Raw genomic sequence first — 24397 nt, 5'->3', positions numbered from 1 at the left:
TCCTGCATCAGACTCTGTGTTGACAGCTCAGAGCCTGGAGCCTGCTTCAGATTCTGTGTCTTTCTCTGTCCTTCCTCTGTCCACGCTCTCTGTCTCTCAAAATAAACAAGTAAACATTTAAATAAATAAATAAATACATACATAAATGCACCTATTTCTTAGAAATGGCCTCATACCGATTATCAGATCCTTAAATGAATAGCCAAACTAAGAGCTAATGGATTAACAATAAAAGCTGACATTTTTAAAAATATTGACTTAAATGCTTTTATTTATTTAAATGTATTGACATTTTAAAAGTATTGACATCAAACCCATTTATAGGGCTGCGATTGAATTTGGCATATAGAAAAATTTAGCAGCAGTATTTAAAATGAATTTAGCATATATTTATTGGTTTTTGATCATGAAAGAAATTTTTTTGTGAACAACATATTTCAGAAGTATATTTATTAGGGGCGTCTGGGCAGCTCGGTCCATTAAGCATCGGATTTTGGCTCAGGTCATGATCTCATGGCTTGTGGGTTCGAGCCCCACGTCGGGCTCTGTGCTGACAGCTCAGAGTCCAGAGCCTGTTTAGATTCTGTGTCTCCCTCTCAAACTCAGTTTCTCTCTCTTTCTCAAATATACATAAACATTAAAAAAGTTACAATACGTTATATTAATTAATACAACATATTGAAACGTTATAGAAAATAACTTTCTTCAAGAAAAGTTACAGAGGAATGATTCTGATACAAGAAGCAGTGATGATATAAGTGTATAATTTAATGAGTTTTGACAAACGCATACTCCAGGCCAATTACTACCACAATCAAAACATAGAACATTTCTATAACCCTCAAAGTATCTTGTTCTCTCTCCAAGAAACCCCTGTTTCTGAAACCCAGCTCCAAAGAGCTGCTGATCAGCCATATATATATTTACGAGATATGCTTTTTCGGAGTTTCATAAAGTTGGGATAATACAGGTTTTTTTGGTCTGGATTTTTTTTCAATCAGAATACTGTTTTCAGAAACATGTGACAGCAATCATTAGTTGTTGTTGTTGTTGTTGTTGTTTGGTAACATTCCATGGTATGCATATACACACTTTGTTTATCCGCTCACGCCTTAATGCACTTTTGGGTTGTTTGCAATTTTCGGCTACTTCGAATAAACCTGTTATAAATACTAGAGTAAAAGTTTTGAAAGGACATGATTACTCAGTTCTCCTCCATAAGTATCTAAGAGTGAAGTCTTTCACTTCATTAACAGGGAATATCTATTTATTTAAATGTCCCGTTCCTCTCAGCAATGTTTTATAGTTTTAGTGTCCTTACCATCAAGTTGATTTTTTGTTGTTGGATTTATTCCAAAATGTTTTATACATTTAGTACTATCATTAATAGAGATATTTTATTAATTATTTGAGCAGTTTGCTAGTAATACACAGAAAACAGTTGAGTTTTGTATATTGATTTTGTAAGACTTGGTAAGACATTTTACATACATGAAAATTTCATCCAAGAATAATGAAAATTGTACTTATTCTTTTCTAATTTGCCTGCCTTTAGCATTTTCTTTGTATTGTTCATTTATTTTGTGTTATTCTATTTTGTTTTTTTCATTTTTTTAATGTTTGTTTATTTCTGAGAGACAGAGTGCAAGCGGGGGAGGGGTAGAGAGAGGGAGACATAGAGTCCAAAGCAGGCTCCAGGCTCTGAGCTGTCAGCACAGAGCCCAAGGGGCTTGAACACAAGAACTTTGAGATCATGACCTAAGCCAAAGTCTGAGGCTCAACCCACTGAGCCACTCAGGTGCTCCTGTAATGTTCTATTTTTTTATTGTTCTTTCATTTAGTATTGTTCCTTTATTTTGTATTGTTTATTCCTTCCTTACTTATTTTTTGCCTCATTTTTGAATTGTTCTACCTTTTACTTAAATGTAAAGCGCATCTATTCCTGCAGCTTATTTTTGTGTATTTTTGTGTATTGTATGTTATGTAATGGGAATCTCCAGTAAAATATTCAATAGAATTTTTTTACCAAAAGTAGTTTGTCCAATACTATGTCAGGTTTTTATTTATTTATTTATTTGGTATTTATTTATTTATTTATTTATTTATTTATTGTTTTGCTTTTTAACCTGTTTCTCTTCTCTTCCTCTCTGGAAACTTCACTATGTGTCTATTGTTATACTGAATCGTATCACACAAATCTCTGCTGTGTTTATTTTCCTTCATTCTTTTCATGTTCGATCTTCAAATGGGATGATTTCCATTGATTTATCTCTAAGTTCACCGATTCTTTCTTTCATCATCTCATACTTGTTTTTGGATCTTTTTAATAGATTTTTCATTTCAGTTATTACATTTTTTAACTACAGAATTCTCATTTGGTATTTAATCCTTTTCTTTTTATTGAGATACTCTATTTGATGAATACTTATTGTTAACACTTTCTTTTAATTCTTTATATATTTTCTTTAATTATTTGAACATATTATTTATATAATACCTTGAAGTCTTTTTCTGCTCAAGCTAACATCTGGGTCATGCAGTTCCTACTGACTTTTGTTTTTCCTGAGTTCAATGCATTACACTTTTCTGTTCCTTTATAGGTCTTGTAAATTTGTGTTAAAAACTACACTTTATAGGAGCACCCAGGTGACTCGATTGAGCATCTAACTCTTGATTTCGGCTCAGGTCATGATCCCAGGGTCATGGGATCAAGCCCCACGTTGGGTTCTGTGCTTAGCATGGGACCTGCCTAAGATTCTCTTTCTCTCCCTCTGCCCCTCTCCCTTGCTGATGCTCTCTCTCTCTCTCTCCCTCTCTAAAAACTAAAACAATAAAAAATCTTCTCTTTATATGTACAGTGTAGATGCTCTGCATTTTGTATGTGCAACTTTATTAAGTACTGGCAACTTTCAAGATTGTTGTTCTGAGTAACATCTCCATCGGTGCTTTATAAGAATAATAGCACCTCCATTTCTTCACCATTTTTATTTTTTATTTTTTTATTTTAATTTTTTTACTGTTTATTTTTGAGAGAGAGACAGAATGTGAGTGGGGGAGGAGCAGAGAGAGAGGGAGACACAGAATCCGAAGCAGGCTCCAGGCTCTGAGCTGTCGGCACAGAGCCCAATGTGGGGCTCGAACTCACGAACCGTGAGATCATGACCCAAGCTGAAGTCGGACGCTTACCGACTGAGCCACCCAGGCACCCCCACCAACATTTTTATTTGCCTCTCCCCACTCACTATTTGTTTTAAAGATTTTATTTCTTTTAAGTAATCTCTACACCCAACATGGGGCTCGAACTCACAACCACAAGTTAAGGAGTCACTGGCTCCAACAATTAAGCTAAAACAGGTACCCCTAATATTAAAATACTATTTTTATTGTCATACATTTTTGTGATTAATTTTATTTCCCCAAATTACTAATAAAGTTGAACAACTTTCTTTCATTTTTACTGCAAGTGGGGAGATTTTCGATATTTATGGTGTGACATACCTTGCTCCCTGCCCCCGTCTTTTATTTTTTTTCTATTACATTGACTATTAGGTTTTATTGGATTTCTTTATATATTTTGATTGTAATTTCATATTTATGTAGGAAAAATATTTTCGTTGACTCTGTGGTTTTACTCTATACTTTTTTTTTAAAAAATCAATATAGTTCAATTTGCTATTTTTCTCCTTAATGGTCAGAACTTTTTATGTCATATTAAAGAAATATGATGCCTATTAAGTGTTTAAGATGTCTCAATACAGGTTTTTTATTGTTATAACTTTTGCATTCACTATGTATGATTGATTGCCCTCCATTTTTAATCATACAATTTGAAATATTAAATATACTGCACTCTGTTCCCTTTTTCATTTTTCTTATAATGGTAGAGCCTTAGAAGGTTTAAACCCCTTTGAACTGCATTTTTCATTGTCTTTTCCATGCATTTGTATTCTATTTACTTTAAACCTCCTAATAAAATATTATTGTTGTTGTACAGTCAAAATTCAATCACTATTTATAATTACCCACAAATCTCAAACTTACCCTTCCCTTTGCTTTCCATATTTTATTCGCTGAAATTCCATTTTTGTCTTTTCCTCTGAGCATTTAAAAATTATATACACACTCATACACATAGACACACATTATAAAGTGCCCTGATATTAAGTATACAGCTTATTTAAATTTTGTGTCTATGGCTATGGGCATAACCACCATATAAATCATAGTGATACAGATATTTCTAGCACTACAGAATGCTCCCCGGTAGTTGTATTACTATAAATTAATTTGTTAAACCTTACACAAATGGAATCTTGCATATGGACTTTTTGTGTCTGCTTTCCTTTATTGATCATAACGTTTGTGACCTTCATTGACATTGTGTTTTGGTAGCTGTTTCCAAAAAGCACTATGTATCCCTCCATCTTGTGAATATATCAAAACTTATTAACTTATTCTCTCAAAATGGTCTGTTTTATTGTTCTAGTTGTAAACAATAAGAATAAGACTGCTGAGAGCATTTTTGTTCCTCTATGCTTGTGAACACACACACTCATATCTAAGTGGAAATCCTGGGACATAGTTAGCTATATATCCAGCTTACCATCAGACGTTCTCCAAAATGCCTGTACCATTTTCATATATCTGTTGGAAATGTGTGAGCAATGATGTTAAACATTTTTACCTACGCTTGTTGGCATTTTGGATGTCTTTCATACAAAGTTTGTTTTCTATTTTTTTCCACATTTAGTTGTCTTACATGTCTTTTATTGATTGGTGATTCTTTTTAATATATTCCGGATGAATCTTTTGTCAGTACACATTCTGTGAATATTTTTCCATATTGTATGGGTTACCTTTTCAGTGTCATAATGGTGTATTTCTAGAGACAAAAGTCCTCATTTAAAACAAAGACCTCACTAGGTGTTGTATGTAAGTGATGAATCACTCAATTCTATACCCAGAACTAATATCACACTCTAGGTTAACTAACTGGAATTTAAATACAATTTCAGAGAAAGAAAAAAATAAAACAAAGACCTGTACTTCCATTGTCCATTTTATTTTACTACTTGTGTATCCTTATTAAGAAATGTATGCCCCTCCCCTCCAAAAAAAAAAGAAAAAAGAAAAAGAAAACCAACGTTTGCCCATTTTGATGTAATAAAGATTCAGACTTATGTTTATTTCTAGAGGCTTCAGTGTTTTGTTTTGTTTTCATCTCTCACACGTTTACTTCTATGATCCATCTTAAGTCAATCTTCACGTACGATATGAGTTAAAATTAAGGTTTGTAACTCTTTTGTAGCCCTGCTTATATTTTGTGTTTTCCTGCTCTTTCTTACTCTTTTTTTAAAAATACTTTCAGGCTTGGGCCGGTTGGTGGCTCAGCCGGTTGAGCGTCTGACTTCAGCTCAGAACATGATCTCCTGGTTCGTGAGTACGAGCCCCGGGTCGGGCTCTGTGCTGACAGCTCAGAGCCTGGAACCTGCTTCGGATTCTGTGTCTCCCTCTGTCTCGGCCCCTCCCCTGCTCGCACTCTGTCTCTTCAAAATGAATAAATGTTAATTTTTTTAAATACTTTCAGGCTCTTTGCATGTGAATGAAATTTTCATAGAAAGGGAGGATAACATTACTTTCCACCAGGGAGGGCTTCACTCTTTCTAAAAAGGCAGAAAGAATGAGAGGCTGACTAAGTTAATTCAATTATTATTTGGGCTAGTTCTGGACTGGGTTGAAGTTAGAACTCATTTTTCTTCTGGTTTGTCCCTGTTGCAGGGTTCAGGTGGGCCTCTCTCTTTCTAGTCCTTAAATACTGCAGAAAATTCAGTTTTGACTCTGGCGGTGTAGTTAGCCTCCTGCCCTATAAAGGCATATCTTGGAGATATTGTGGATTCAGTTCCAGAATGCTGAAATATAGTGAGTCAAGGAAAATATTTACTTGACTCTTTGGCTATTATGTCACATAATAGACATTATGCGATAGTCTATTAAGTGTGCAATAACACTGTATCAAAAAAAAACACAATGTGGTACTTTAATTTAAAAACATTTTATTGCTACGAAATATTAACTATCATCTGAGCTTCCAGTGAGTTACCATCATTGGTCACTATTGATGTACAAATACGCAATGAGAGGCGCCTGGGTGGCTCAGTCGGTTAAGCCTCCGACTTCAGCTCAGGTCACGATCTCGCGGTCCGTGAGTTTGAGCCCCGCGTCGGGCTCTGGGCTGATGGCTCCGAGCCTGGAGCCTGCTTCCGATTCTGTGTCTCCCTCTCTCTCTGCCCTTCCCCCATTCATGCTCTGTCTCTCTCTGTCTCAAAAATAAATAAACGTTAAAAAAATACGCAATGAAAATTTTGGAATATTGCTGAGAATTACCAAAATGTGACACAGAGTTACAAAGTGAGAAAATTCTGGTGGAAAAGTGGCACCAATAGTCTTGCTTGATGCAGGGTTGCCAAGAAACTTCAATTTGTTAAAAAAAAAAACAAACGCAGTAGCTTTGAAGTTAACGTGAAGCACAATCAAGTGAGGTGGGCCTGTACATCTTCAAATGGGAGCAGGGGCCTTGAGGCGGCTGCCAGCCCTGTGTTCGACGCAGACCTCTACGTCGGGTGGGAACTTAGCAGCCAAGCGCCTAAACACTGAGAAAGATGTCACTGTCTTTCCAGCTACATCCGAATCTGCAAAGTCTGAACCTTCTCGTGCTCCAAAAAGAAAACTCTAGCCCTTTGTGCCTGGCTTACAGCAAGATCAAAATCTGGCCAATGCTTTGGGGAAGAAACCCGTATTACATTTGGTGCTAGCAGGACTTCCTGTCTTCTAAGCACAGCAGGAAAGTGGGAGATTTTACTCCACCCTGCGGTCCAGAACCAATTGCTTACGTTCTCCGCCCTCCATCCCATCCAATTTCCCATGAGGCCAAAAACAGCTGTGTGTTTAAGCTCCCAGGTAATCCAGTCATCTCTGCAGGCCACATACCTGCCTAAAGGGCCACTGTTCTCTCTGTGGCTCCAAAAGCAGCCACAGAGCACAGGAGTCCCTCCTTTAGGTAGACTACAATCTTCAATATTTACTTTGTTTGGGACAACACCAAATGTTCCTCTGTTTTCCTGTTCCTCCTTGTTCCTGTTCCTCCTCTGTTTTCCATTAATCCTCCATTTAGATATGTCTATCCATCTATTTGTCTCTCTAATCTATTATCTATCTGTCATCTGTCAATCATTTATCTACCCCTTTTCATCTATCATCTATCATCTATCTATCATCTATCTACCTGATCTACTATATGTCCATCCTTTCATTTATTTGTTTACCTGGCCTTCAGGCCTGCTCAGACCCAGAATATGGCTAATGCCCTGAGAGGATATACAACCATGTGGGTAAAACCTGCAAATATCTGCCCAAACCTCTCCCGAGTCCTCTGAACCCTCTGTAGACCCTCCAGGCAAACCATGTGTGCATCACCAAGTGTGCACTGAATCAGTGAGATGAAGTCAGCTCACATCTTCAAATTTACATCTCTCTGAAACCTAAGCCACTCCAACTCTCTTTTCTTCCATAGAGACTCACTTTATTCCAGAGATGATGTCTTATCTTATCTTGCTTGTCTTGTCATTTTTGCATAGATGCTGTTTCCATCACAAGCTACTCCATCCAGAAGTAAAAGTGCTCCTGTCATGTTATAAGCACTTTCCCCATATTTTCCTAACTTAAAAAAAAAAAAATTGAGGGGTGCCTGGGTGGCTCAGTCAGTTGTGCAACTTTGGCTCAGGTCATGATCTCGCAGTTCATGAGTTCTAGCCCCTCATTGGGCTCTGTGCTCAGAGGTCAGAGCCTGGAGCCTGCTTCGGGTTCTGTGTCTCCCTCTCTCTCTCTTCTCCTCCCCTCCTTGTGCTCTGTCTCTCTCTGTCTCTCCAAAATAAACATTAAAATTTCGTTTTAATTTTATAAAAAAAAATTGAAACATTTCAAATTTGCAGAACAGACTCAAGAATAAGACAGATTTTCAAAAATATTTAGATGATCTCTCCTGTGTTCTTTACCTGTAGATCCTAACTGCAATTGCTACATTTGTTTTATTACTTTCTCAATTTCTACTTACTGTATGTACATAAGTATGAGTGTATATACATATATTTATATTTATGCTTATAATAGTAATGACATAATATTATTTTATATTATCCAGTACATAGTCATGCTCTCCAAATGTTTGCGATCCAATATTAGGTAATGCATTCATCTTCACACAACACTTTGGAGACTCTTTTATTATATTCCTCTATTGCCCATTCCTCTAACACCTTTTGCTCCGTATCCTGAATCTATTTGTGTTTGGATCTCACAGCATACTTGGTACAAGTAAAGGGATTCAACAGAAGTGTGTTGAATGAATAATCTATAACTAATATATGTCATTTCTTCTATAACCACTCTTCTAAGATATCACTAAAATATGTAACTTAAATACAGAAGTGGAGATATATGTCCTTACTTCAAAGGCAGCATTTTTAGAACAACAACCAAAAAGATCTGATTCCAAGATAATCAAGCCAAGGGACTATTTCATTCTTCCTCTCAGATAAGAGTGCATTTGTTGGAGTATTGGAATGTTCTTTTCATTTGAACAAATGTCTGACTCTTTTAAATCCATGCTGAGCTCTTTCACAGTTTAGCATCAGAATTTCTCAGAAAAAAAAAATGTATTAGCTCTTGAGAGAAAGGAACTGTTAAGTCACAAAACAATGAATGGTCAAATAGAGTGATTTTCCAGTAATTTTCCATTAATTCTCAACACTCAACACTCATGTCAAACTCAACACTTAGTCTTCAATTTCATAAGACTATCTTGATTATAGTTTTGTTGGCATTTGTGTCTGTGATACAATTTTCAGGAAAGGCTATCAATTTAATGTTAGGTCAACAAAGCCACCACCAAAGTTGTGTCAGGTGGGGGTTCTCTTCCACCACATTGACCTTTTTGCTGCCTCTTTTACATCCTTATTGCGTAGGCTATAAATCAGTGGGTTCAGCATGGGGATAACCAATGTATAAAACACAGCAGAGACTTTCTCCTGTTCCAGGGAATACTGAGAACTTGGCTGGATGTAACTAAAGGTTACAGACCCATAGAATAAGGTCACAGCAGTGAGGTGAGAGGCGCAAGTGGAGAAGGCTTTGTGCCTCCCCTCAGCTGAGCGGATTCTCTGGATGGCAATGATGATGCACGTATAAGAGACCATGATGATAGTGAAAGTGAACATTGCAATGACCCCAGAGAAAACCAAAAGTAGCATCTCATTGTTATGGGCATCAGAGCAAGAGAGTCTCAGAAGAGGCGGAATGTCACAGAAATAATGATTCACGATGTTAGGACCACAGAAATCTAGCTTGAGCAAACCTATTGTGTGTGTCAACGAATTAATGAGCCCACCCAAGTATGACGCAAGGACCATCTGAATACAAACCTTCTGGGTCATTATGAGTGTATACGACAAGGGATTAGCTATTGCCACATAGCGGTCATAAGCCATCATAGACAGAAGGATGCCCTCTGTGGTTACATAAACTGCAAAAAAGAAACTCTGTAGAACACAACCAGAAAATGTGCTAGCTTTGTGTTTTGATAGAAAATTGACCAACATCTTTGGAGCAAAGACAGTAGAGTAGCAGATATCACAAAAAGAGAGGTTGCTAAGGAAAAAGTACATTGGAGTATGAAGTTGGGTATTTAACCAGATCAAGATAATCATCCCCCAATTACCTGCCAGAGTGATGGAATAAATAAGGGTGAAAAGGAAAAAGAGAGGGATCTGCAAATTAGGGTTTTCAGTTAAACCTACCAGAAGGAATTCCTTCACCCCTGTCTGGTTCCAACCTGCCATGCATTCAGGTTCATGTAGCTTTTCAGTCGCAGAGCAAGGTGATATCACTCAGATGAAAAAAGATATATGTATATAACTTCCTCCATGATCCAGGATCCATAATAGCATTGGAACATTTATGTCTACCCTATAGTTGGTTGAAAGAAAGAAATTAACTTCAGCAGTGGACTATATAAGTACCGGACAATTCATCTACAGTGTCTTACATTTTGGGAACTGGAGATTATTTTATTCCTGGCTTCTCAGTTTCCACATCATAAATATTACAAAACAGAAACTCTCTGACAAGAAATTATTAATTGGTAGAACCGATAGTCAAACATGACTATGCTTCATATCAAACCTCTGACTCATTCTAGGCCATATACAAGTCTTCTGCTTACATGGGCTACACACTGTTGCACCTTATTATAGAAATTATTTCTTCGGGCACCGGGATGACTCGGTTAAGCATCTGACTTTGGCTCCGGTCATGATCTCATGATTCGTGTATTAAAACCATGCATCAGGCTCTGTGCTGACAGCTCAGAGCCTGGAGCCTGCTTTGGATTCTCTGTCTCTCTCTCTTCTCTCTCTCTCTCTCTCTCTCTCAAATAAATAAATAAAACTAAAAAAAAATATTTCCTTATCTTTTGGCCAAACTGTTCCTACTTTTTTTTTTTAGTTTATGTATCTATTTTGAGAGGTGGGGGGAGGGGCTGAGAGAGAGGGAGAGAGAGAGAATCCCAAGAAGGCTCTGCACCATCAACACAGAGCCCAATGTGGGGCTCAAACTCATGAACCATGAGATCATGACCTGAGCTGAAGTTGCTGCCTCCTGACTGAGCCAGCCAGGTGCCCCTGTTCCTACTTTTTAAAACCCAGTTAACTCATGATTCTGACTTTCATAATAGGCAACCCCTTTCCTTTCCAAATCTCAAACATCAGAACTTTATTTTGCCTCACCTTTTGCCCAGATTCCACACTCGCAAGTTCAATGACCATGTCCTCCGAAAGAGCTGAATTGAGAGAAAGAGGTAGAACAATCTTTTCTACATTTGATATTGTTAAGGCCAATCAAAAACTAGCAGGGCAATTTAATTTGAAACTCCTTCCCCTTTGCATCTTTGTATAATTTCACCTTTACATCTTTGTTTTTTTATCATCATTGAAACAAAACCTCCAAAAACCCAATGTATAGAGACAAGATATGAGTGTGAGGGACCAAAACTACACCTATCAGATATGCCTGCTTTCAAAAATGTAGACTGCCACAGAGTTTCACTTGTTTTTTGACATATTATACTTATTCAATAATATTTATGGTTAAATATTAATAAGTTAATTCATTCATATACACTTTCATGCACTCAATAGGTATTCTTACTTACTACTTTATGCCAAGAAATGTTAAATTTGCTAGAAATGAAGCAGTGAGCAAGAAACATGCCACGCTTTCAAGTAGCTCACATTTTATTAGAGAAATAAATAAACAAGTATTGATATACTATATACAGTAATAATAAGTGCCATGAAGAAAGGTAAAGAAGAGGGAGCAAAAATGATGATAGGTACCCTATTCTGCAGTATATTAGTTCTGTATCATTACCATAAAAAATTACCAAAAATTGGTGTCTTAGAACAACAAACATGCATTTTAAAAAAGGCATTAGAGATCTCAAAAAAATTGTGCTCTATGGAATTTGAGGTCTACTAAAGTAGGGATAAGGGGAAACTTGGAACATGATTCTTTATGGTATTGCTAAATCAAAAGCAAAATCTTCATTCTGTAAGTATAATATTATCTCTTATCAACTGAGGTTATAAATTAGATCCTATTGGGGCACCTGGGTGGCTCAGTCGGTTAAGCGGCCGACTTCGGCTCAGGTCATGATCTCGCGGTCCGTGAGTTCGAGCCCCACGTCCAGCTCTGTGCAGACAGCTCAGAGCCTGGAGCCTGTTTCAGATTCTGTGTCTCCCTCTCTCTGACCCTCCCCTGTTCATGCTCTGTTCTCTCCCTGTCTCAAAAAATAAACAAAGGTTAATTTTTTTTTTAAATTAGATCCTATCTGTATTTTAAATCAGTGGCCCTGAGAAACACAGTGAATCCACGTTCAATTGTATCCAAGGCAAAGAGGAACTATTTGTGGAAATTACCAGTACTTTTTTTTTTCTGTTAATAAAACCAGATCATAAAGTATAAAATCAAATTTTTAACCTGGAGGGGCGCCTGGGTGGCTCAGTCGGTTAAGTGCCCAACTTCCCCTCAAGTCATGATCTCGCGGTTCATGGGTTCGAGCCCTGCGTCGGGCTCTGTGCTGACAGCTCAGAGCCTGGAGCCTGCTTCGGATTCTGTGTCTCCCTCTCTCTCTGCTCCTCCCCTGCTCATGTTCTGTTTCTCTCTCCCTCAAAAATAAATAAACATTAACAATTAAAAAAAAATAACCTGGAAATAAACTCAACCTAAAACAAAAACAAGAACAAAAATTAAAAAAAAAATTAGAGGTAAAATGTACTTTGTGTATGTTTCTGAGCAGCAATATTTTTCTCCTGCAAGGCTGTTTAGCATCATGGGAACATGGCATTCTGGAGTATAGCAGAATGAGGAAGGCTTGGTTCCACCATAGCTTAGCCCTTAATTTGCCTTATATTTTGCCTATTTGTAAGAAACTATAAAAAGGAACCAACATGGCAGAGTTTGCATGATTTTCCCTTTTATGTATTTTATGTATTTCCCTAAATGTTTGCATGGTTTTCCCTTTTATGTATTTTATGTATTTCCCTAAATGTAGGGAAAGAGAAAAAAAATGGGTTTCCTGCAAGTTTGAAACTATAGTTTATCTAGTCTACTTTAAAAACAATACACCTTGATTTGAAGACTATTCTATCCAGGCACACTAGATTTCTAGTGGGAAGAAGGATCAGCTGGCTGCAGTGAAAACAGTGTTAAGCTCTGAAAATCAAGTGTCTGTGTGCATGCCCTGGTTTGATCACAGACAGGATGCAGTGACAAACTCAAGGAAAATAGAAAAATAATTCTTAAAATATTATTATTGGAGCCATCAAATAAAATTACATGTAAAATATTTCCAAAATGTTCCAAATGTTTTCAAAATATTCCAAAATGTTATTATATAGATATGAAAGAAATTATTTTCCTTGCGATATAAATACATTATAATTCTCAGATATTCTATGTTAAGGACTTTGTAAAAATATGTGTAAATAGCCTTAAGTTACTGCATCAACTACATATTAAATATTGTAAACACACATGCATACATGAAAACATTAAGTGCAGCAGGTATTATATACACATTGCCCTTTTTTCATAACATGAGAAGAAAACCTTTGAAATCTAAATAACCCACAAGTTAGGACGTTGTGTTCTATTTGGGAACATTCCTGAAATCATAGAGCTGGTAACAGATTATTTTAGGGTGAGGAGATAGGAAATATTAAAAGTTTTAAATAAAGCTACGTTACCACTTCTTAAACACATTCACAACAAAGCAAAGTCCAGAGTAAACAGAATATCTGGTAAAGAAGACCAGGTTTTCATGATTCTTCAAAGACTGATTGTTGAGAGCGGAGATTTTTGTAACGTTTGGTGGCTTTTCTTTGGGGGACATGAGCTGTAGCTCACGTGTAGATGTGAATCTCAGATGTCCACAGGTTGGATCATTAGCGTCCTTCCCAGTCTCTTAAGACTAGAGCTAATCATGCCATGTGGCTGAAGTCTCCTCAATCACCATCCACTAGATGTCTCTGCTTTCACTTTGATAAAATGCACTCCCTTTCGTACATAAAACGCTCAAACATCTTGGGGTCAAGATGAATAAACGATACAGAGAATAAACGCAGTGCAGGAACTGAAGAAAAGTGTTCCAATCACAAGCATGCGACTCAGACAAATGTTCAAGTGTTCTCATGGTGAAAGAGCTCAGACTGACTTTTTTTTTCCCCCTGTGAAATGGGGACATTCATACATGTTTTGTCTACCTCATTGGTTCATTATGAAATTGATATAAGGAAACGCATAACATTTTACTCTCCGAACTTTAATAATCATTGACATTAATTTACATTTACACTTTTTATGAGATTTTACACAACACACACACATACACACACACACACACACACAGAGCATTGATTGAATTGCACACTCTCCTTTTGGTTTATTTACATAAAAATGTATGCTTTTCTCAGAGTGCCTGGGTGACTCAGTCCAGAGAGCATCTGACCCCGGTTCAGGTCATGATCTCACGGTTTGTTATTTTGAGCCCCACGTCGGACCATGTGCTGACCGTTCAGAGCCTGGAGCCTGCTTCGGATTCACTGTCTCCCTCTCTTTCCGCCCCTCCCCCGCTCACGCTCCGTCTCTCTCAAAATCAAATAAAATAACATTAAAAAATATAAAAAATTAAAATGTATGCTTTTCTTTTCAGCAATAATTCAATAGGAATCACAGAGCTGTGGATTGTGCCTTGTAATTCTTTTTTTAGCTTCCATTCTACTGAAGTGGTAGGAGACACATGAGACACTGTGGGGATTTTGCATATGTTTCACATAGTTTTATTAGCTTTTTGCATAATTTCATATTCATCTCTCTTCAATCATACAAATAATATATTCACTATACATTTGGGAGAGGGTGGTGGATGGTTTTATTAAAGCGTATTGCTAATTAGAATGCCTTAGCTATTTCAATGTAAAAGCAAGTTAGTTACAACATATGCAGATAAATAAAATAATAAAGTCATGTCAGTCCAAATATTGTGCAAAAATCAAATTCATATCACAAAATTATATGCAGTTGTGAAGATTCCAATAAAACAAAATTAGAGTGTCTTTAGATACAAAATGGAAGATATTACCATGTAATCACAGGAAAAAAATCTTCAAAATCCAACAAAACAGTCAATGGAGAAATAAAGTTACCTACATAATGAAGCAGAAAAAAATTAGGAAGGTTGGAAATTAGAAGCAGGAAAAAAAAAACCCAATATTATTAAATGTAGCCAAATTAATGGCACATACTATAAAACCAGCTTTTTCATAATTTGTAAAGACATTGTTTTAATAACTCTAACAAAGGATCAGTGTCAATGGCCAGAAGATAATCTTAAATACTGGCCAAAAATGCCATGGCTGATACACAACTTGAGTTTTCTGCAATGCAATCTCTAACTTTCTTGAGATGGGTTAGCTGCTTCATAAATGGGGAATATTTTGAATCCCAGGAAGATTAGATTTAATACAGAAACAATAAACTTAAGCTCATAAAACACAAAGTTTTAGAAAATTTAGATCCTAAGATTTATCATATTCATGAAACCAATTTCAAATACACAATTCAGAAACTGACTTAAGACTGGGTGTTTTGTTGACAGTTGAAGGGAATGTTAGTATGATTTTAAACAGTATTAAAGTAATAAGATAATTTGGAATTCACTATATTTATATATTCATGTATTAAAATAAAAAGCATTTATATTCTTGTGTTGATTCAATTTATTGACCTAATAAGCTTAAGAAGATAAACAGAAATCTATAACTTCAATGGAAAATATATAGTTTAATTAAATAAGACTATAAATTGTGGCAGTTTTTAAGAGCACTTAGGAATGTAATGGTGAAAATTCACTAGTTATATAATTAGACTACCATGTTTTTGTTATACGAATCAAAATATAAGGAAAAAAGTTTTATTTTTATGTTTATTACAGAAAAGCATTGCTTGTTAAGTAAAATAAGATAGCAAATTAGCAGTGTATAGTCATTACTGTGTGGAAAAGTGGTTCTTGAAGCTAACAAATAATTCGTCTGTCAACAAATAGATGGGGAATTATGTGTACAGTATTCCAAAACAAAATCACTCTTCACATTACTTAATTTCCAGCATTTTAGATCAATGATATTTGGAGTCTGATATAATGGTAACTTATCAGTATATTAATTGCTGACTACACGCTGAAAATTTCATTACATTCAGATTCCCATATATTATTCATGAAACTCTGGTGACATTGGATTAAAAAAAGTCTCTTTCCATACACACTCATGATCTAGTATTAAACAAAGGAGGAAAAAAGGAAGGAAGGAAGGAAGGAAGAGAGAGAGAGGAGAGGGGGGTAGAAAATATCCATATGACTTTGAATATAAATTGTAAGACAATACATAACCTAGACAAACATTAGAATTTCCATCATTATTTTAAAAGCTTTTGTAATTTCACTTTTCATCAATGCAAAGTTCAATCATGTAAAGAATGATTTGTTATTTAGATAAGGATTAGACATTGAAAAATTTAATAATAATAAAATTGTTACTATGAATAATATATATACATTATACATGTTATTTATAATATATTATATGTATATGTATGTATATACAATGGAATATTACTTGGTCATAAAAAAGAATGAAATCTTACCATTGGCAAAGACATGGCTGCAGCTAGAGAGCATTATGCTGAGTGAAATAAGTTAGAGAAAGACAAATACCATATGACTTTACTCACATGTGGAGTTTAAAAAACAAAGCAAAAGAATAAAGAGAAGAAAGAGTGGGAGGCAAACCAAGAAACAGACCCTGCACTATAGAGAACAAAGTGATGGTTACCAGAGGGGCGGTGGGCAAGGGATGGGTTAAACAAGTGATACATGTTAAGGAATGTACTTTCTGTGATGAACACCAGTGTTCTATGGAAGTATCGAATCTCCATATTGTACACTTGACATTGGTATCCCACTGTAAGTTAGCCAACTGGAATTTAAACAAAAACTTAAGAAAATTAAAACAATGCCAACAACAAAAAAAGCCAAATATATTTTGGTTTACTTATTTTAAAAATAACTTATTTTGGAAAATGAAAAAATGAGTCTTAGATTTAATAGGTCCATACAAGGAAGCTGATATTTTTCTTTTCATGAAACCTTATGTCCATCACACAATGGATGGATAACAAAGAGGAAGCAGCTCATTCCACAATATTCCCATCAATGTTTTTTTAAAACAGAGTATTCTAAAATTAAAAGAATAATTCAAATTAACCTATAAGTTTCAGAAACTAGTAAAAAAAACCAATTACAAATGAATGACATTGTGTACTCTAACAAATGCTTCATAGTAGGACACGTGTTTTAACAAGTTGAAGGTCACTGATTTGAATATTGAAATCCAGGTTGTGTTTTTATCTTGTTTTTGTTCTTTTGTTTTCTTTATTTTTATTTTGTTTGTTTGTTTGTTTTTTGCTTCCTGGTAACATCTCAGAACATTTGGACTGTTTCACAGATTTTTTTAATTTTTTTAAAATTTATTCATTTTTTGAGAGACAGAGAGAGACAGAGTGTGAGCAGGGGAGGGACAGAGACAGAGGGAGACACAGAATCTGAAGAAGGCTCCAGACCTTAGCTGTCAGCACAGAGCCCGATGGGGGGCTCGAACTCACGAACCGTGAGATCAAGACCTGAGCTGAAGTTGGACGCTTAACCGATTGAGCCACCCAGGCACCCTGAACTTCACAGATATTTTTTAATGCTTAATTTCTTCTGGAAATTAAACCTTTACTGTTTCTTAAAATCAAATAATAATATAATGGTAGAAAAATAATAAACATTAATATTCCATTAGATTGTAACAAGAAGTGCAAGTTTTACATGTTTTCTAGGAGATTGATACATATTTGAACATCTAATTCTCAAATCATGCATACGCTAGTAGCTTTACATATATTGTTTCATTTAATCCCCAAAACAATCCATTTCAATGGGCAATATCTTATTGTTGTTTTATCTCCATTTATAGGGTTACATCCACTATAAACTAATCCAGTCACTCATATTTCCACATTTACTAGAAAATGAACAATATCATATTTTCACATGTATACAATGTATTCCTTCAACTTTGTCAAGATAAAACAAAGAGGAAATGGGAACCGAAGGATGAGAACAACTACGGATAGTTCAATCGACAGAAGCGATCGCAGAGACAGTAGTGTTTATACTGCAATCGATTTGCGTTGTCAATATACATAATAAAATAACTAGAGCAATTGTTCGCCTCTTTGAAGATGGGGACTCAAAGATTCACTCAGGAACAGATGGGCAAATAATTAGTAATGTATACAGTTTATAATCTTGATGATCTTCACAAACTTGTTTGGTTTTCACATGTACCCACTGTGAATGGAACAGTAGAGGATCTCTTACACTAATCAGTGCATCCCAGAGAAATAAATGTGTTATAACCTCACACTGTACTAATATTAAAGAGATCCTTGCTATGTGACTTCTATCTAACCTCCTAAGAACCAGCGAAACCACCATTGTTTATCATGAGTGATATCAATTTCCCTGATGATAAGTGTTCTGAAAGTGCAAAATCTAGACTCATTTTCCCAGACACAGGAAGCTACATTTACTCACTTCACCATCCATCCATCCATCCATCCATTTATTCCATCCATTCATCCATTAAACATACATGTGATGAGAATATGCCATATTTCCTGTACTATATAGGAATTGGAACAATAACCAAGATACATATCCCCTGCTGCCAAGGAGTTTCTACTTATGGATGGGTTGATAGACAAGTCAACATAGACCTTGAGTATAACATGATAAAAAATATAATGAATCAATATACAAAGTATTTTGTGAACACTAATTGGAAAAGAGATATTATTATTTATTTTATCTCAAGCATATTTCATAGAGTAGAGTAATTTTGGAGAGAAGATTTTTAGAAGACAAAAGCATTTTAAAGAATGGAGGATGAAAGGCAAGGGAATTAAAAGCAAAAGTGAATTACTGGGACCTTATGAAGATAAAAAGCTTCTGCACAGCAAAGGAAACAACCAACAAAACTAAAAGGCAACCAACGGAATGGGAAAAGATATTTGCAAATGACATATCGGACAAAGGGCTAGTATCTAAAATCTATAAAGAGCTCACCAAACTCCACACCCGAAAAACAAATAACCCAGTGAAGAAATGGGCAGAAAACATGAATAGACACTTCTCTAAAGAAGACATCCAGATGGCCAACAGGCACATGAAAAGATGTTCAGCGTCGCTCCTTATCAGGGAAATACAAATCAAAACCACACTCAGGTATCACCTCACGCCAGTCAGAGTGGCCAAAATGATCAAATCAGGAGACTATAGATGCTGGAGAGGATGTGGAGAAACGGGAACCCTCTTGCACTGTTGGTGGGAATGCAAATTGGTGCAGCCGCTCTGGAAAGCAGTGTGGAGGTTCCTCAGAAAACTAAAAATAGACCTACCCTATGACCCAGCAATAGCACTGCTAGGAATTTATCCAAGGGATACAGGAGTACTGATGCATAGGGGCACTTGTACCCCAATGTTCATGGCAGCACTCTCAACAATAGTCAAATTATGGAAAGAGCCTAAATGTCCATCAACTGATGAATGGATAAAGAAATTGTGGTATATATACACAATGGAGTACTATGTGGCAATGAGAAAAAATGAAATATGGCCTTTTGTAGTAACGTGGATGGAACTGGAGAGTGTAATGCTAAGTGAAATAAGCCATACAGAGAAAGACAGATACCATATGGTTTCACTCTTATGTGGATCCTGAGAAACTTAACAGGAACCCATGGGGGAGGGGAAGGAAAAAAAAAAAAAAAGAGGTTATAGTGGGAGAGAGCCAAAGCATAAGAGACTGTTAAAAACTGAGAACAAACTGAGGGTTGATGGGGGGTGGGAGGGAGGGGAGGGTGGGTGATGGGTATTGAGGAGGGCACCTTTTGGGATGAGCACTGGGTGTTGTATGGAAACCAATTTGTCAATAAATTTCATATATATATATAAAAAAAAAAAAGAATGGAGGATGAAACGTTATCTTTATTTCTGAGAAATTATAATAAATTTTAAATAGTTGACATACAAGGTGTTCATGCCATGATGATATTGGAAGTGCAGACTATACCTTGAATATTCCTTTTTTTAAATTTTTAAATGTTTATTTATTTTTGAGAGAGAGACAGAGGGTGAGCGGGGGAGGGGCAGAGAGAGGGAGAGACAGAATCTGAAGCAGGTTCCAGGCTCTGAGTTGCCAGCACAGAACCTGACACGGGGCTCGAACCCATGAACTGTGGGATCATGACCTGGGCCAAAGTCCGGCACTTAAACGACTGAGCCACCCAGGCGCGCCTACCTTGAATATTCTTAAATGATTTTCATTCTTATTCATTTGAAAGTCCAGTTTCTTTCTAATAGCTTTTTGAGGGCATTTTTTACATCCCTGTTTCTGAAACTGTATATTATTGGATTAAACATGGGAAAGACCACAGTATAAAACACTGCAACTACCTTGTCAGTGTCCAGGGAATAGTCAGTGGTGGGACGTAAGTACATAAACAGGAGTGTTCCGTAGAACAAGGAGACCGCTATGAAATGGGAAGTACAAGTGGAGAACGTTTTGCTCCTGCCCCCTGAGGACTTAATGCTCAAAACAGTGATGAGGATACAGAAGTAAGAGATAAATATGACCACAAAAGTGCTGGTCTGGATGAAACCACATAAGGCAAAGAGCAGAAGCTCATTGACATGGATGTCCGTGCATGATAAAGCCAGAAGAGGTGGGATATCACAGAAGAAATGATTGACAATATTAGAGCCACAAAATGACAGCCTGAATGTGAGGCAGACATGTACCATGGAAGTCATACTCCCACTGAAGTATGCCAACACAACGAAGCAGATACAGACTCTCCTCGACATAAGGGTAGAATAGAGCAATGGGTTACAGATGGCTGCATAGCGGTCATAGGCCATTGCTGCCAGAATGAGGCACTCAGCATCAGCAAAGCAACCAAAGAAAAACATTTGTAGTGCACAGCCATAGGGAGAGATGCTTTTCCTGGATGCTAAAAAATTCACCAGCATTTTAGGAGTGATCGCGGTAGAATAGCAGATGTCTAAGAAAGACAGGTTGCTAAGAAAATAATACATGGGGGTTTGAAGGCTTGGATTGATATGAACTAAGATTATTAAACCCAGATTTCCCACCACAGTTAGTGTATAGACTATAAGAAATACCAAGAAGAGTGTGACCCTGAGAGGCAAATAATCTGTGAATCCAACAAGAAGAAACTCAGTTGGCATGGTGTAATTACTCTCCAACATCCTGGTTTTCTTGTTTTCCTTGTCCAAAAGAGAGGGGATCAGAACACACGTGTTGACTTGAGTGATGTATGAAGCAAGAACGTCTTCACTCTCTCTTCTAAGGAAGCAAATAGAAGGATAATAAAATCATAGTTATGATGGCCTTTTCTGTGACATTTGTTTTTTTTTTTTTTCTTTTCTGTCACTTTCTTTAAAAAAGGTAATTAAAAATCTTTGTTGACACTAGAGGATGTTATTCAGAGGTGGTGTTTTGGGCATGAAGAATGTATTTGTTCCTTCCAAGCAGAAATGGGATGAATGTGGCTTGGTTGATTAAGACCAGTAGCATTGTGAAAGTTGGCAAAATCCTCGAAGCAAAGCTTTATTTTTCCATCCTGAAATCCCATTCTTCCATGTAAAGGAAAGTTGAGAAAAACTCTAGGAAGAAAGTTACCACTTTCTGTAGATAATTCTACAGAAGAACAACTGTGATCTTGGGAAGTAGTTTAACTTAACTGTTAAGGCATAGTAGTTATTGTAAGAGATGACAGGATTCAAATCCTAGCTTTCCTGCTTACTGGCTGTGTGAGAATGATTAAATTATTTAACCACTCTGTAATGATTAGAGGAATAAATGAGTGGATATTTGTAAATATTGTTTATGTTACTGGCATCTCATAAACACTAATATGAGAATTTATTAAATACAATTCGTTAAAGCAAATAAATGGACATCTTGTTTCTTTTTAATTGCTTACTCAATACTCAGTTTTTAAAGCCTATTTATTTGTTTTGAGAGAGAGAGATAGAGAGAGGGAGAGAGAGAGAGTGACAGCATGAGACAGGAAGGGGCAGAGGGAAAGGGAGAGAGAATCCCAAGTAACCTCCATGCTGACAGCATGGTAACCTCATGTGGGGCTCGATCTCATGAATTGTGAGATCATGACCTGAGCTAAAACCAAGAGTCAGCCACGTAACCAACTGAGATACCCAGGAACCCCTTTTAAAAGTTTATTTGTTTATTTTGAGAGAGAAAGAGCACATGTGTGAGCAGGGGAAGGACAATTTTTTTAATAAAATACTCAGGTGTCTCAAAATTCATCTTATTTTTGACAACATGGATACACAATCTGTGCTTTCTTATAAAGAAAAGTGTGTGTGTGTGTTCTATGTAAATATATTGTTTCGCAGTAGTAAATCTTATACACGTGTCCTATAAGTATTGCTTTCCTCTCCTAGGGTTTATGTTTCTTTCTTACCTCTGAGATAAGACAATGTCTGATGTGAGATCCCGGAAACAGGAAGTGTCTTGAGGAAAAACTGTATCTCTGCACTCATTAATGAACTTCTAAGCTAGCTATATGAGAAAATATATGCTATATAACCAGAGGGAAATTAATCAAGGAAAAAAAAAACAGAATGTGTGTAAATACAAAATAAATCATAGTGTGATGGAATATATTCAGCAGGAAGTTAAAGATTAGAAATGTTAGAGGAATACTGTAGTGAGTAGTAAGGCAATTAAATATTGGAGGTCTATTCTCTCTGCCATGCTTGGTAACCTCAGAGCGCCGCCTCGCCCAACAAAATCATCTGCAATCTTCCAGATACACTTAGAAGAGAGGTCGGTCTTCTTTGGGAACCGGATCGTAGAAAGGAAGAACTTGACTAAGAAAACATGTAAGGTGAATGTCAGAAACTATGGGGAAGCAATCCAAACTCTTAAAATAAAAGAGAAAAAAGTTTACATGGCTATGCTGTGCAAATGTCATTTCTAAGCTTTATGTAATATTCACATCCTAACTTAAATCTGTCTTTTCTTTTTTCTCTAAAGTACTGGTTTAAAAACTCAATTCAGTGGGGCGCCTGGGTGACTCAGTTGGTTAAGTGTCCAACTTCAGTTCAAGTCATGATCTCACAGCTCATGAATTTGAGCCCAGTGTCGGGCTCTGTGCTGACCGCTCAGAGCCTGGAGCCTGCTTCGGACTCTGTCTCCCTCTCTCTCTGCCCTTCCCCCACTTCCACTCTCTCTCTCTCAAAAATAAATAAACATTAAACATTTTTTAAATAAATAAATAAATTCAGTGATTAAAGTGGCTAGAGAATCTATAATTAATTATTTGCTGTAACTACATTCTACATTGAACTTTAAATAAGGCGTTCACACAGATTCAGTAGTTAAAGAATCAATCCAATAATCATGGGGTGCCCAAGTAATTCAATCAGTTAAGCCTCCAACTCTTGATTTCGGCTCAGGTCATGATCTCATGGTTTGTGAGGCCCAGCCCCTCGTTGGGCTCTGCACTGATAGCCTGGTGCCTACTTGGGATTCTCTCTCTTTCTCTCCACCCCTTCCCTGCTTGCGCCCTCTCTCTCTCTCAAAATAAATAATAAAATTTTTAAAAAGAATCAATTCAATAATCATAACAAGGTTTCCTCTAAATAATTTGTGTGAACCTTCCAATTAAAGAATTAGTGTTAAAGAACGCACTAAATAACAAAAGTGTACCAAATTTAGGTTTTTCGTCATTGGTTCTCAAGGGTTGTATCAGACAAGATATCACTATTAGCATCAGCTTTTTGACTATACGAGTAACAACACTCTACACTGAGACCTCCAGACCATCACGTTTGCCTGCTTATCGGGCTTGATTTTGCTATCACTGGTGTAAAAGAGGCTATAGCAAAGACTAGGAAATAGGAAAAAAGAAGTGTCTGGATGCCTGAGTTCTAATTCTGGTTCTTCTACTACAAATCGTTCCATCTTTACGCCAACCTATCCTTGTTTATGAAATCAGACCCACTTTATTCACTGTATAGAATTGTCCTGTAAGGCAAACAAGACTGCATATTCAAGAGCTTCATGACGGGGTAGGACACTTTGATCTTTGTTTGTAGAATATTAATAGAAATTCTCAAAATCAGGCACGTTTCTTGAAACATGTTTTATTTTCCCATTGGTATCAACAAGCTAATGGCACCATGCCATAGTGGTTAAACACGCAAGATTTGGGGTAGCCAAAGTTGACTTTAACCTCAGGTGTGGTCTCTAAGGTTTTGTAAGCTATTCAAGGTTTGTATCCCTGAATTGTTTTATTTCATTTATTAACGTAATAATATCCCACAAAGAAGGTTGAAACCAGGATTAACGTCGATAATTTATAGCACCATTTATAGAACTTATTGTATTAGAGATGCATCAAATGGATTCATTATTATCTATTATTACCATTAATGCCATTATGATTATTCAATATCTGACACAAAGTCACAAGTTCCCTAAATTGATATTTATAGGCACAAACACAAAATAGTCACATTGTATGCAAATATACGTATATGCTCATAGAAAGTGAGATTCGCCTTACTGAT

The 24397-nt window shown here is 36.4% G+C and overlaps 2 protein-coding genes across 2 annotated transcripts; both read right to left on the bottom strand.

Annotated features, from left to right (window-relative positions):
- Positions 1 to 8954: 8954 nt before the first annotated feature.
- On the bottom strand, positions 8955 to 9893 carry LOC115526179 (olfactory receptor 1052-like). The gene has a single exon (XM_030333660.1). The coding sequence runs from the start codon at positions 9891 to 9893 to the stop codon at positions 8955 to 8957; it is 939 nt and encodes a 312-aa protein (XP_030189520.1).
- A 10214-nt stretch (positions 9894 to 20107) lies between these two features.
- On the bottom strand, positions 20108 to 21046 carry LOC115526386 (olfactory receptor 5AS1). The gene has a single exon (XM_030333792.1). The coding sequence runs from the start codon at positions 21044 to 21046 to the stop codon at positions 20108 to 20110; it is 939 nt and encodes a 312-aa protein (XP_030189652.1).
- Positions 21047 to 24397: the final 3351 nt, after the last annotated feature.

This window comes from Lynx canadensis, chromosome D1, assembly GCF_007474595.2.
Source record: "Lynx canadensis isolate LIC74 chromosome D1, mLynCan4.pri.v2, whole genome shotgun sequence".
Lineage (NCBI taxonomy): Eukaryota > Metazoa > Chordata > Mammalia > Carnivora > Felidae > Lynx > Lynx canadensis.
This window is presented reverse-complemented; position numbering and strand designations above follow the sequence as displayed.